This window comes from Sus scrofa, chromosome 3 (genome assembly GCF_054392235.1).
Source record: "Sus scrofa isolate SSC_HxYL_T2T_F1_AM1 chromosome 3, Sscrofa_HxYL_maternal_Yorkshire_Landrace_v2.0, whole genome shotgun sequence".
Classification (NCBI taxonomy): domain Eukaryota; kingdom Metazoa; phylum Chordata; class Mammalia; order Artiodactyla; family Suidae; genus Sus; species Sus scrofa.
The window spans coordinates 45,326,873-45,341,961 of record NC_139385.1 but is presented as its reverse complement, the minus strand read 5'-3'; the positions used below and the strand labels follow the sequence as shown (position 1 = coordinate 45,341,961).

The following is a 15,089-nucleotide window of genomic DNA, read 5'->3' as shown; positions in this document are numbered from 1 at the left end:
GCATATCCATGCAATGTTCTGCCTGCTTAGTTTTCAAGAGCTATTTTACATCTCTCTCTCCCTCTCTCTCTCTCTCTTTTTTTTTTTTTTTTTTTTTTTTTTTTGGTGTTTTTAGGGCCATACCCACAGCATATGGAAGTTCCCAGGCTGGGGGTCCAATTGGAGCTGTAGCTGCCGGCCTACACCACAGCCACAGCAACCCAGGATTGGAGCCCTGTCTGCGATCTACACCATAGCTCCCGGCAACACTGGATTCTTAACCTACAGAGCAAGGCCAGGGATCAAACCTTTGTCCTCATGGATACTCATCGGGTTCATTACAGCTGAGCCACAGTGGGAATGCCTACATCTCTCTTGATTTAAAGCTACAAACATTTATTAATGTTTAGTCTGTACAGGGCACTTTGTGAGATAAAGAGATGAATTATAGCTGTTCTCTATCTTGTAAAGCTCCAGTCATGCGTGTGACCTGCACCCTCCCCTGCCCTCCCAGTATACACAATCGCATCATAATACGATTGCAGTTAACCCTCCCAGCCAAGGAGACCTGTGTTAAGTGCTAAAAATGATCCCTAAACAAAGCACCAAGGGAGCCCAAGAAAGTAATTCTGACTTGGGAAGGGGCGGGAGTCCAGTGCAGTGCTTGTTGCTGCAATTCAGAGCCTGCCTGCGTCACGAGGATCTTTACAGCCTTGTGGAGGAATCGGCTTTATTATCAGGGCAGTGGGGAACCCGTGGAGGTTCTGAGTTTCTGGATGGATGTTTGTGTAAAGACTCTATTGTTGCCATGTTGTTTTTCCCACTCAGAATAGTTCTCAGATGTGGAACTGCTGCTAAGAGGAGAAATATTGTGGGAGTTTCCACTGTGGCACAGTGGTTTAAAGACCTGGCGTTGTCTCTTGGGTTCAATCCCCAGCCTGGGAACTTCTTCCATATGCCACAGGTGCGACCAGAAATGCCGGGGTCCAGCCCCAGCAGCCAGGAGATGACGAACAGGAGGAGGGGCTACAAACAGGTGCGGAAAGAATTGGAGCCAACTCCCTCAGCAAGTGCTGCAGATGACCCGTTTATTGAAGGGAGAGCATCAGCTTTTATACATTTTACTCTTATGCATGATTATACAAACAACAATATATATTAATTTATTATTCCAAACTATTCTTTTAGTTTTAGATTTTAAATGAAGATTATGTACAAACTGTACTTTTATTCTTAGAAAATAAGTAAATAGCAAGCAGAATAATAGGTATCTAATTTTTGCTTTAACAATGATTTGGCATAAGGTGATAGATATTCTTGCCTAAACTACCTATTGTGCTCCTCTAGCAGGCATGAATAGCCATTGATAGGGAGTGGGGTATTCACACGTGGCTTGCTTTCGAGGTCAGGCTGACCTCAAACCATTAGCAGGTTGTGCGAACATAAACTGTCTTAAATAAACCTTATCTATTATAAAAATCTTTATTAATTATAAAATCTATATATCAAAAAAATCTTGCCAATTATAATAATAATTTCCACCTGCTGGGTCCCAACAGGTAGCATTTATTGTAGAAAAAAATATATCTTGTATAGTATCCACAATTGTTGGGCCATGGGCAACACCCAAACCACCCCCTAATCTATCTCCATGGGGGTGGACCAAAGTCCAACAAAAATCTCCAGGCTTACATGGCAGTTCTGCGTAATATTTACTGTTACTCCTCTGAAGGGAAACTTCCCATTCTTAGGAAAGTTCTTTATGCATGGTTCAATTGTTTTCAACCTATTTAACAAGGGCTTAGGTTTATAAGTAAATAATGGCCCATACTTGGGTGGAAGCTCAGGAATTTGAGAAAGTCCCCATATTATGAGCCAAGAATGACTCACAACACACATAAGCGTCAGACAGAAAAGAAGCGCAAGAATAGAAGAGGAAATCATATTTCAGAAATTTTTACAAAACAGGATCAGCTGGGGGATTCTTCGAAACTGCTTTGCAGCTGCAGTTTCTTCAACCTCTGCTGTAGCTTTGCTTACAGTTAGGCCTCACACAGGATTATTCTTCTTAGCCACTTTGTGGCTCCCAGCACAGAAACAAACCAAAAAAGAGGAGAAATGTTTCAAGCTTCTTAAAACACACTGCCAAATTGCTTTCCAGAAAGTCTGGTCCACTCATGGGGTCTCTCCTGTGTAATGACGTCAGGTGTATAATGATCTGGACAAAGGAAGCTTCTCTCACAGCCAGGGTACTTGTGAGGCTCTTCTCCTGAATTACCCTCTGGGGCTCAGTCAGTCTCTCATAGAGGGGCCCTCCCAGGTTGGAATTCTCAGGGTTCTCTCTCTCTAGAGCAGTTGTGAGGATCTGTAAACTTTGCTAAGTCTGGATTTCCACACTGACTTTCTAAATAATTTTAGTCTTTTTATAAGTTTTTCATTTTTTAATTTTTTTAACAAACACGATTTTTATTTTATTTTCAATGTTTTAATTTTTTTGCTTGTTAGGGCCGCACCTGCAGCATATGGAGATTCCCAGGCCAGGGGTCCAATTGGACTTACCGATGCCAGCCTACACCACAGCCATAGCAATGTGGGATCTGAGCCACTTCTGTGACCTACACCACAGCTCACGGCAACACGGGATCCTTAACCCACTGAGTGAGGCCAGGGGTCAAATAAGCAACCTCATGGTTCCCAGTCAGATTCGTTTCTGCTGAGCCACAAAGGGAACTCCTATTTTTATTTTTTCTAATGATTTTTATTTTTTCCATTATAGCTGGTTTACAGTGTTCTGTCAATTTTCTACTATACAGCAAGATGACCCAGTCACATGTACATATATACATTCTTTTTCTCACATGATCAGGCTCCATCATAAGTGACTAGATATAGTTCCCAGTGCTACTCAGCAAGATCTCATTGCTTATCCATTCCAAAGGCAATAGTTTGCATCTATTAATCCCAAATTCCCAGTCCGTCCCACTCCCTCCTCCTCCCCCTTGGCAACCATAAGTCTGTTCTCCATGTCCATGAGTTTCTTTTCTGTGAAAAGGCTCATTTGTGCCACATATTAGATTCCAGATATAAGTGATAGCATATGATATTTGTCTTTCTCTTTCAGACGTACTTCACCTAGTTTGAGATTTTTTTAATAAAACAGAACCATATAGAATGGCCCCTCTAAAGGAACAATGAATGGATGCAGTGTCCTGGGGTTTTTTCTGTTTTAAAGAAGCTTCCTCAGGGAGTTCCCGTCGTGGCGCAGTGGTTAACAAATCCGACTAGGAACCATGAGGTTGCGGGTTCGGTCCCTGCCCTTGCTCAGTGGGTTAACGATCCGGCGTTGCTGTGAGCTGTGGTGTAGGTTGCAGACGTGGCTCGGATCCCACGTTGCTGTGGCTCTGCCGTAGGCCGGTGGCTGCAGCTGCGATTCGACCCCTAGCCTGGGAACCTCCATATGCCGAGGGAGCAGCCCAAGAAATAGCAAAAAGACAAAAAATAATAATAATAATAATAATAATAAATAAAAATAAAATGTATTTCAAATGAAATGCTATTCAAAGTCACTATTTTGTTTATGATTAGATTTCTTTTTTTTTTTTCTTTTCTTTTTTGGCTACCTGCAGCATATGGAATTCCAAGGCCAGGGATCAAATCTGAGCAGCAGCTGCAGCAACAATGGATCCTTAACCTGCTGCGCCACGGTAGGAACGCCCATCAAAGTCTTAACACTGTAGATTTTATCAAATATCAGTCTGAAAACCAGGCATAGAAAACACTTCCCCCTTGAGTGCAAGGGACTCTGTAAGACCCAGGGCAGGACTGAAAGGAGCTCTAGAGACAATTTGGTAACATGAGAACTAAGAGCAGGAGTAGTAGTTTTTTTTAAATCTTAAATTCAAAATCGGTTTTTTTCTTCTACATAATAGGGAGCCATCAATAGCTGAGGACAAGAAAATATGGTTGGCTTTTTTTTTTTTTTTTTTTTTTTTTTGCTGTGCCCACAGCATGTGGAAGTTCCAAGCCAAGGATCAAACCTGAGTCACAGCAGTGATGATACAAAGTCATTAACTGCTAGGCCACCAGGGAACTCCCACAGTTGGCTCTTGAACAGAACATTCGAACTGTGTTAGTCCACTTTTATATGGAAATTTTTCAGTAAATACATATTACAGTACTACACAACCTCTGGTTGGTTGAATCCATGGATGCAGAACCACAGGTATGGAAGGCCAGCTGTAAAGTTATACATGAATTTTCCTCTGCACCCCAAATGCTCACAGCATTGTTGAATGACCAACTTGAAAGTAAGATCAGGAGTTCCCATCATGGTGCAGTGGAAACAAATCTGACTAGGAACCATGAGATTGTGGGTTCAATCCCTGGCCTTGCTCAGTGGGTCAAGGATCTGGCTTTGCCGTGAGCTGTGGTGGAGGTCGCAGACGTGCCTCGGATCCTGTGTTGCTGTGGCTGTGTAGGCCGGCAGCTGTAGCTCCCATTGGACCCCTAGCCTGGGAACCTCCTTATGCCAAGGGTGCAGCCCTAAAAAGCAGAAAAAAAAAAAAAAAGTAAAATCAACAGTGGTTTAAAGAGGGCAAACTTACTTCCTTAAGTTAATTTTCAGTAAGATGAGTGGTTGTGTTTTTTTTGGTTTTTTTTTTTGTCTTTTTGCTATTTCTTGGGCCGCTCCCACGGCATATGGAGATTCCCAGGCTAGGGGTCAAATCGCAGCTGCAGCCACCGGCCTACACCAGAGCCACAGCAACAAGGGATCGGAGCCGCGTCTGCAACCTACACCACAGCACACAGCAACGCCGGATTGCTAACCCACTGAGCAAGGGCAGGGACTGAACCCGCAACCTCATGGTTCCTAGTCGGATTCGTTAACCACTGCGCCACGATGGGAACTCCAAGATGAGTGGTTTTTAATCTTTGCCATGGTTTAGAGAAATTGATGAAAGCCATGGATTCACTTCCTGGAAAATACATATACACATGTGGTTTACAGACTCTCCCAATCCATCCATGTGATCCTCTAGAACTGTGTTGATGCTCTTGGCAACACTAGCTGAATTTTTTAATTTTTATTTAAGTCTAGTTGATTCACAATGATGTGTTGGTTTCTGTTACATAGCAAAGTGATTCGGTCATGCATAAACTTTTTCGTATTCTTTTCCATTATGGTTTATCAGAGGATATTGAATATAGTTCCCTGTGCTTGTTGCTTATTCTATATACGATAGTTTACAACACTAGCTAAAATTTTTAGAAATTTTCTTGGGACTCTCATTTCCCAGACCAGGGCTTGAACCTGGGCCACAATGGTGAAAGCCCCAAGTCCTAACCACTAGACTACCAGGGAACTCCCAACACTGCTGAATCTGAGGTGTTCAGTAGCCACCATCCCAGTAAGTTCTGTTGTACAGTGCTACTCTAGAATTTCATGGACTCTAGGTTAAGGACTCCTGCCCCAAATGAACTCTACCCCTAATCAAATTGGTATTTAGTTATAAAAGACCATCTATAAAAGCTACTTGCTCTATCTGAATACAAATAGGCCTCAAAGAAATGGAGGAATAGTATCAGTAATTCTGGATAACTCTGAAAGTCTACCTACCTTTCAGTACCTGTTAATAACCTAGAATCAGAGGGAACTCAACACATGGTTCATCCTTCATTCTTACCACCTCAAGGTATGTGCAGTTTTGCAAACATTCCCATGCCCCACATTCTACGTAATAATCCAAGTGGCTTTTTCAATGCTAAGCCTTCAGGAACTTGTTGCGCATTAGTAACAGCTAATACTGAATTCATATTAAGCACTTGGTATGATTTTAAGCATCCTACAAATGTTAGCCCATTTAGCTGTCCCTCAGGGTTATAAGGTGGATGTAGTATTATCCCCTCGAAATAGATGAGGGAACTGAGGTTTGGGACTTAGTGAGATTAAATAATTTGTCTGAGATGATGTAGTAAATGCAAGAAATGTGGTTATTGGGTTATTAGAATTATTAATAATCATGGTTATTAGAATAATAGCGGTTATTAGAATCTCTTGTCTCCTGAAATATGTCTAGAACATGGAAAAAATTGTCTTAGAGGCCTCTGAGGTCACATGTCTCAACAAGGTTTTCTGAAATGGACCAATACCAGCCTGTGTGCCAGGAAGCTTCTGGGTCTGCACTTGCCACAACAGCTTGTGGTCCTCCTCTCTGGAGTGGAACAAGAAAAAGCAAATTACTCAAAGCTCCTTCCACTCTCTCATTCAAACTCCACCTTCTTCGTCCCCACATCACTTTTCATCATCACAGCAGCCTGAACTTCTGCAACAGACTAAACTGTGATCCTGGGCCAGTGACTTAACTGACACTCTGTAACAAGGGGGTGATAAGAGTTCCCCTTGTAGCACAGCAGAAACGCATCCGACTAAGAACCATGAGGTTGTGGGTTTGATCCTAGGCCTCTCAGTGGGTTAAGGAGTTGCCCTGAGCTGCGGCGGAGGTTGCAGATGCGGCTCCAATCTGGCGTGGCTGTGGCTGTGGTGTAGGCTGGCAGCTACAGCTCTAATTCAAACCCTAGCCTGCGAATCTCCATATGCCGCACGTGTGGCCCTCAAAAGACAAAAAACAAACAAACAAAAACAAGGGAGTGATTATAGCATCTAGTCTCTACACTTTTGCGTAGCGAGGTTTCGGTTGCAAGTAAGCAGACGCTCAGTAAAGGATTACTGTTTGTCACGATTCAATCCCAAGACCCTTCTTCCTTCTGAGCCCACGAGGCTGACTGTCGCAGTAGGGTATGCAGGAGCTGGGCCCACCTGGACCGTGGGTCACCTGCCTCACAGCTGGGTAGCCCTGCCCTCACCAGCACAAAGCCTCTACTGTGCCAGACAGGGCTTCCTTCCATTCGCTCCTCCAAAGAAGGTTCTCGGCTAACTTTGACGAATAACGCTCTTGCCCTTGCAAGGCGGGACAATAAAAGGCACGCCTCGGGCAAGTTTAAAATTGGAAGCCGGTGGTGCATGCTGGGTCCGGGGCGGCCCTGGGACCCGCCTCCCCGCCCCGCCAGCACCTCCAGGGCGCAGGCGCGAGCGCGCCACCAACTGCATCTCCCGGCAGGCCCTGCGGAGACACGGACATGGACGATTCGCTCTTCTCCCGGCGCGGAGCAGGCTGCCCAGGAGACCGTGGCTCTAGTGGCTCTGTCTCCGAGGCTGCCTGGGCGGTGGGGCCCTCTCCTCCAGCTCCGACTGGTGTGGTGGGGACGGCCTTGAAATCCGCTTTAGTTGGGACAGTGATTCTCAAACTTGTCTTTGGCGGAACAATTTCTTGGAGGAGCTGAATAACATAGATTCTAGGGCCCCGCCTACTGAGACACGCACGATCTCGCGCGACTCGGAGGTCTGCACTTCAGTAAGCTTTGAGTGATTTTGACCCCGGTAGCCCGTCAGGCACATTCGGCTTGGGCTTAATCTTCACTAACCGACCTAGCGACCCCGCTCCAGGGGCTTCTGGGATCTTGTGGACTCCTCAGCTGGCTCCGCCTCCCTTCTTCAATTGGCCCCTCTTGTCCCGCCCCTGCAGGCGAATCCTTTCTTCTGATTGGTCACCGGTGAATGTGTGGCGAGACCTGACCCAATGGGCGCTACAGTTCTCGAACGTGACCGGGAAGTTGATCCTGAGCAGGCGCCATTGGCTGTTGACGCCTGACGCGCGCTGAGACTTCCGGCGTGGGAGCAGAGCTCGGAGTCCGGTGTGAGTCTGCGGTGAAGGGAAAAGTTCAGTGCTGAGGTCCAGCGCTGGGGCGGTGTTGGGGGGCGGGCCAGGGGTTGGCGCGGCGGCTTCCCGGGAGCAGCTGAGAACGAGGCACTGGAGCCCGAAGCGCCGGGCTGGAGCCCAGATTTGGAGCCTCGGGCCTCCTCTCCTCCCCCGGTTCTTGCAGACGCCGGCCATCCGTGCCTGGGGCCCGGGGCGCCTTCCTAGGCGGGCGCAGCTGATTTCGGGGCCAAGGCTGACCGGGGACCTGAAGATGGCGTTGGGTCCGGCCTTCCAGGACCGAGAAGGGCTCCTGATAGTGAAACTGGAGGAGGACTGCGCCTGGAGCCAGGAGCTGCCCCCGCCAGACCCACGGCCCAGCCCGGAGGCCTCCCACCTGCGCTTCAGAAGATTCCGCTTCCAAGAGGCCTCTGGGCCCCGGGAAGCCCTCAGCCGGCTCCAGGAGCTTTGCCATGGGTGGCTGCGGCCTGAAATGCGTACCAAGGAGCAGATCCTGGAGCTGCTGGTGCTGGAGCAGTTCCTGACCATCCTGCCCCAGGAGATCCAGAGCAGGGTGCAGGAGCTGCATCCAGAGAGCGGCGAGGAAGCGGTGACTCTTGTGGAAGATATGCAGAAAGAGCTTGGGAGGCTGAGGAAAAAGGTGAGAGAAAGAGCTGTTTTATTTGCGGTTTGTCTGGCCCCGAGGACTGTTTTATTTGCGGTGGTTGCCCCATACGAATTTACTTGGTTTCCCTGAGAAGGCCTTACATGGGCAAGAGGCCTTTTTGTAGTGTGTCGAGGAACCTTCATTCTCCAGATTTTCCCCGGGTGGACAGAGTTAGCAGTGAAGAGTGCTCTGTTTCCATGTGGAGGCAGTGTCTCTGCATACTGTAAGCCCAAGAGTTAGCTCGTTGGGTTCAGATCCTCACTCTGCTTCTTACTAGGTTTGGGATTTGGGGCAAATTACCTAACATTCTTGGGCCTCAGATTTGCCACTGGTAAAATGAAAATAAGGATTTGGGGGACCAGCATGTAGTTTTGATCACACTCCTGGCTTACCGCTAGTGCGTAATAGTTGTTAGCTTTTGTTAAGTTAGTGTCAGCAGTCTAAATTTCTGCCAAACTGGGTGGCAATTAAGAGTGGACTTAGAAAAACAGTTTGGGAAGTTCCCGTTGTGGCACAGCGGAAACGAATCCACTAGGAACCATGAAGTTGTTGCTGTGGCTGTGATGTAGGCTGACAGCTGTAGCTCCAATTGGACCCCTAGTCTGGGAACCTCTATATTCTGTGGGTGTGGCCCTAAAAAGCGAAAAAAAGAAAAAAAGAAAAACAGTTGGACCTTCAGGCTCTACGGGCACTTGCCCCCAGGGCCACCCAAATTTAATTTATGTACTAGTGAGGAATAGAAGAGGCAGGGGGAAAGCAGGAGGGGGTGAGGTGTATCAGAAGAGCTGTGTGGGGCAGGTGTGTGCTGGGAGTGCACCCCCATCCCTCACACGCATTTTCTCAAGTGTGCATGGGATCAGAAAAGCCTTTGGTGTAAACCATTCTTCTCTCTTCCTGGGTCCAGAGAGATTGCCAGTGATTCTCTGCTGAAGACTTGCCCTGAGAATTCTGTGCTAATCTCTCTTCCTTTTGGGTCCTGTCGTGATGATGAGTGATGTGGGTTGGTTCCCAGGTCACAAACCATGGGCGGGGAACAGAAGTGCTTTTGGAGGAGCCTTTACCTCTGGAAACAGCAGCAGAGTCACCGAGTTTCAAGCTGGAGCCAATGGAGACTGAGCGAAGCCCTGGCCCCAGGCTGCAGGAGCTGCTAGGCCCCAGCCCCCAAAGGGACCCCCAGACTGTAAAGGAGAGGGGTGAGGAACAGTTATCTGGGCAGGTGGGAGGGAGAAGGGGCTTTGGGGTTGCCCCTGACCTGGGCAGGAGGGGGCATTTCCGCCCGGAGGGGTCTCAGGTGTGGCGTGTGAGAGCTAGAAGTGGTGTGAGTTCCACTGGGTGTGGGAGAAGGGTGGGGGATCGCTTAGTAAGCCCTTTTGGGTGCAGAAAAACATTTAGAGCTTGATGAATGATGGAGGGGGGCTTTAATGCTTGGGCCAGCTGGGAAGGCTGCTGGTACTCTGTCATCCTGGGTATCGCCTTATTATGCCTCGGTTGCCCTCTTTCGTTCAGTGTTGGATCCTCAGAGCAGAGACTGGGTGTTGAGGATTGGATACTGGGTTTTAATAATCCGTGGGTTGCTGAGAATTAGGAATGCCGTTCTCATCATAATTTCTGTCGCCTTCAGCATTATCTGCTCCCTGGCTTTCTCTCTTTCCTCCCGGAGGAAACATGGAAGACAAGGAGCTGACTGGGCCCCAGGTGATGTGGAAGTTCCCATTGTCCCCCCCCCCCCCAGTTGCTCTTGAGGGGGTGGGGTCCTCTGGCCACTTGGAGAGAGTCCTTTCTTTCCCTCTACATGCATCCCCCCCGCCTTCTTTGTTTCCTCCACACCTCGCTTGTAGACCCGACACCCTTCTTCCCCGTGACATGGGTCCTTGGCTTCCCTGGGTTTTGTCCCTTTAATCCATGACTCTGCTTGAATTGTTCCTGGTGCCTCAGGGCCTAAAGGAGATCTTGTGCTGTTTCAGTTGCCTGAGAGCTTAGAGGACGTGGCTATGTACATCTCCCAGGAGGAGTGGGGGCATCAGGACCCTAGTAAGAGGGCCCTCTCCAGGGACACGGTGCAGGAGAGTTATGAGAATGTGGACCCACTGGGTAAGGACTTTTTTTCTAGGGATGAAGACTCAGCCATTTCTGACCAGGGTCCTGTCTGTTGTTGAGCCGCTCACCTCCTGGATATAAGTTCTGAGTTTTGCCAGAAGACATGCCTTTGTCTAAAGTCCCCTTGACTAGGATTAGTTAAATATTTGCCAAAGGCCACAGTGGTGCACTTAAGAGCTGCAGCTGCCAGAGCCGAGGTCAGGGAATCTGAGCCATAATGGACTTCCCAGGGCAGAACAACTCAAATCCAGTGATGCCCACCCCCTCCCCTTCCCATGCATCACACACAGTGTCACAGGAGGCTGTGGGGCTCTAAGTTCTTAATGTCCTGTAGTTTCAAAATGCTTACTCTTCTGCCCTCACCTGGTTTTCTGGGCTCTTCCCCAAAGACACAAATTTCAGGGGCACTGACATCACCATTCCAGCTTAGTGGTTGTCCCAGGCCTTAAAGAGTCAGGAAGGAGGAGTGCTTTGTGGAAATTTGAAAATGGCACATGTCCAAAACAGGGTCTAAGTAAATTAAAAATAATTTTTTTTTAAGACGTAAAGATGCATTTAGGAATTCCCGTCGTGGTGCAGTAGAAGCGAATCTGACTAGGAACCATGAGGTTGCGGGTTCGATCCCTGGCCTCCCTCAGTGGGTGAAGGATATGGCGTGGCTGTGAGTTGTGGCTTGGATCCAAGATGAGGCTCGGATCCCATGTTGCTGTGGCTATGGTGTAGGCCAGCAGCAACAGCTCCGATTAGACCCCCTAGCCCAGGAACCTCCATATGCCACAGGTGTGGCCCTAAAAAGACCAAAAAAAAAAAAAAGAAAAAGGAAAAGGTGCATTTATGTGTTTAACTCTTAGGCAGAGATTAAAAATGAGGTTTGTGAAATATGACAAAAAACCTGATAGTTGACCTAGGTGGAGAGCGTATGGGGATTGTGTAGTTGCTTCATGTTTTCTGCATGTTGGGGGACGTTTTTAAAAACAGCCTAAAACGACTGTGTACGTTACCATCGTAGCTGTGTTGATGCACCTGTGGTAGAAAAAAGTCACACTACACTTTGTTTTCATACTCGAGGTTTTCGTAAAGAGAAGCACGGCCATCACGTCGTCTGCACTAATTTTGCAAGGGGGTCGCTGCTAGATTCAGTTGCCTTCACAGGGGACTTCTCCGGGTCCTCTGTTGTGGTGCCATGGCTTAGTGCTCTTTCACTGAGTGCTGTATCGCAAGAGAAGTTCTTGGAACTAAACTTTGGAAAGTTCATGCATGTTTGCTGGAGCTGGAGTGAGCATAGCACAGGAATGGCACTTTGGGGTTTTAAACCCAGGGTCCTTTCAGAGACCCAGGTCCTTTTCTGATGGTCTTTCATATTCTATTTTGCCCTTCTGTCCATTCTGTCCCAGTTCTATTTTATTTGTATCCCCTAAGAGGCCTCTTGTACAGTATTCAAGTGATTCCTCAACTGACCACCCTGACCATGTTCGTTTGTTGTTTTAATTACAAAAGTTTTTCATTGACGTTACAAAAAATTCCAGGTGCTGCAAAAGCGTAAAAAGAAAAAAAGCCTTAGTCTCCCTCTGACTTCTTTCTGTAGAGGTAACCAGTGGGAAGAGTATAGTTTATGTTCAAAGTAATTGCTATCAGATTTATTGCACCTTTTGTGTCCATCCCCTGAGGGCGAAGAGCAGGCCTGTTTCCCGTGCCTGGTCGAGGAACATGGTGACATAGAAATCCTTTCCTTTCATTGTGAACAGAGTCTCAGGTTCCCAGTCAGGAGGCCCTGAGCACCCAGGTGGAACAAGGAAGAAAACCATGGGATCCCAATGTCCAGATTTGCAAGGAGGGCCTGAGCCCCAGAAGCCCAGCTCCAGGTAAGGAATTATGAAGTTGAGCAGCCTGCCCAGCTAGGCTTCCTCTGTTGGGAATGAGGCATTTGAAGGTTTTGGTGTACAGCTAACCTGTCACCACTGCCCGGGAGGTACATTGCTTCCTGTGTCCCCACAGCCCACTTCCGTCCCACTGATGGCAGGCAGGGTACCCAAGGTCAAAACATAAGGAGGCATTCATTCCTGGGCTCACTTGCCCACTCTCTCGTCCCAGTCCTGCTCCATCCCATCCACTCCCCAGGGCAGAAGCCAGAGGCTCAGTTGGAAAGGGAGGTAGAGGCCCTTTCCTGGGAATTCAGGGCTGGTTCGAGCTCTGATTCTTGAGTGGCGTCCCTTATATGGACGCCTGTCTGGAGGGCTTTACCTCCATGGGGAAGATGAGAAGCCGAGGTGGAGCCAGGCTTTCTCCACCTCTGACCTGCAGGTAGTAGCACAGGTGGGATTTCCTTTTCTCTGGTATGAAAATAACATCGGAGTTTGGTTTCTCTCCCACTTCCAGGAGAGGAGAAATTTGAGAACCTGGAAGAAAGTGCTCAGTCCGTTTCCCTTGAGAACATCCACACTCAGGCACTGCTGCCTGGCCAGGCCAGAGGGGAGGCGCCCTGGAGTCTGGAGCAGAGAAGGCCTCAGGACAGGGCAGAAGAGCATCGAGGGCTTCCCCCGGAGGATCGGATGGAGCAGTCCTTCGTGGGGGCTGCAAGTTGCAGAGAACTGGGGCGACCAAAGGAACTGCAGCCGAAAAAGCTCCATTTATGTCCCTTGTGTGGCAAAAATTTCTCTAACAACTCGAACCTAATGAGGCACCAGCGAATACATGCAGCAGAAAGACTGTGTTTGGGCGTGGAGTGCGCTCAAATCTTTGGTGGGAATCCACACTTTTTATCCCTACATAAAGCACATCTGGGAGAGGAGGCCCACAAGTGCCTGGAGTGCGGGAAAAGCTTCAGTCAGAACACGCACCTAACTCGCCATCAGCGAACCCACACGGGCGAGAAGCCCTATCAGTGTAACGTGTGTGGAAAAAGCTTCTCTTGCAACTCCAACCTCCATAGGCACCAGAGGACACACACGGGGGAAAAGCCCTACAAGTGCCCCGAGTGCGGGGAGATCTTCGCTCACAGTTCCAACCTCCTTCGGCACCAGAGAATCCATACTGGAGAGAGGCCTTACAAGTGTGCCGAGTGCGGGAAGAGTTTCTCCCGCAGCTCACACCTCGTCATACACGAGAGAACGCATGAGAAGGAGCGGCTGTGCCCCTTTTCTGAGGGCGGGCAGGCAGTGAGCGACAGCAGCCTCTTTCTTACAAATCACGGGACCCACAAGGCAGAGAAGAAGCTCTTTGAGTGTCTGACGTGTGGGAAAAGCTTCCGGCAGAGCATGCACCTCACCCGGCACCAGAGGACGCACACCGGAGAGAAGCCGTACCAGTGTACCCTCTGTGGGGAAAACTTCTCCCACAGATCCAACTTAATCAGGCACCAGAGAATCCACACGGGAGAGAAGCCCTACACCTGTCAGGAGTGTGGAGACAGTTTCTCCCACAGCTCCAACCGGATCCGTCACCTGAGAACCCACACGGGAGAGAGACCCTATAAATGTTCTCAATGCGGAGAAAGCTTTTCGAGGAGTTCTCGCCTCCTGAGTCATCAGAGGACTCACACGGGGTAGAAGGACGGGTTTCTTTGGGGCCCAGATAAGGTGGCATGTTCCCAAGGTCCCGTGAGAAGGGGCTGGTCTTTTGGACCCTGCCGACCCGCCCATCTGCATCTTCAGGCATCTCGAGGGTCACTGCTGTGAAGAGGAAGCCGGGAGGGTGGTTGTGAGGGGGTGGGGCACGGGCAGCACAGGATGAGCGAGGCTCTGCAAAGGGTTTCTGTCTGCGCGAGTGAGGAGGGTGGACTTCACCCGCTCCCTCAGCGTGTTTAGCCGGCCAGTGACTTGGGTGCCTTACCCTGTCCAGTGTCTGTCCCAACAGCTTTGGGATCCGCAGACTTGCTGTTACTGCTTCCTCCCTTGGGACATTCGGCAGGAACATTTGGGTTCTTGAGGCCCTGAGACCAAAGGAGAGGGGCCAGGGCTCCTGGGAATCCAGCCAGGGGCACCAGAAGACGGCCAGTGAGTTGCAGCTCTCCTGAAGGCTGGCTGGGAAGCCGTGGGAAGTCCGGGGGCCCCCCACAGTGTCCCCACTGGCCTGACAGGGGGCTCTCAAACAAAAAGGAACCAGAGACCTAAAGGAAAGAGCGCGATGGAATTTGGAGGTCAGCCCAGGACCTGGCAGAGGAACCTGTGTCTGGATTGGTTTACCCTTTGCAGAGATGGCGTCTTCAGAGGGTTCTGTGAATGATGGGGTCCCCGGGATCCTGGGGGTGTTGAGAATCGTGCTGTTCCCTGTGGAAAACACAGCTGGATGGTAATAAACCTGTTTGGGAAACATGAACGTGTGCGATGCTTCATCGAGGGCCTTCGTCTTGGCCTCCAGTGCTGATCTGTCTTCCGTCGTCTTCTATCAGAGCACCTCCTTTCTCGTTGTGGTCTTCCTAGTTTGCTGAGGAAGGTTCTGACAAAGACGGCAACAGACAGGGTGAGGGAGGACGTGGCCCTGGCAGGTGCCAGGCTAGGGCTGCTGTGTGGTAACAGGTGTTCCCCCTTCTGTGGTGTCCAGCAGTGAACATGTCTGATTCTTTGTTCAGAATGTTTACTTTCTTGCAAAATAGC

At 49.0% G+C, this 15,089-nt stretch overlaps 1 protein-coding gene across 6 annotated transcripts in view; it reads left to right on the top strand.

The window, feature by feature from the left end:
- ZNF263 (zinc finger protein 263) overlaps positions 1-14,811 on the top strand; it is a 46,500-nt gene extending 31,689 nt beyond the window's left edge. The window contains exons 2-8 of one of the 6 annotated variants that reach the window (XM_085017798.1): positions 7,563-7,731; positions 7,921-8,394; positions 9,413-9,593; positions 10,022-10,095; positions 10,365-10,491; positions 12,243-12,359; positions 12,874-14,811. In XM_085017798.1, the coding sequence (XP_084873924.1) occupies positions 8,008-8,394; positions 9,413-9,593; positions 10,022-10,095; positions 10,365-10,491; positions 12,243-12,359; positions 12,874-14,042 (2,055 nt within the window). In that variant the 5' untranslated portion in view covers positions 7,563-7,731; positions 7,921-8,007 and the 3' untranslated portion in view covers positions 14,043-14,811. Of the gene's footprint in view, positions 1-7,562; positions 8,395-9,412; positions 9,594-9,704; positions 10,096-10,364; positions 10,492-12,242; positions 12,360-12,873 lie in introns of those variants that run through there. The other 5 variants (XR_014840949.1, XM_013995723.3, XM_085017799.1 and 2 more) reach the window with 5 other exon arrangements.
- The last annotated feature ends 278 nt before the right edge of the window (positions 14,812-15,089 follow it).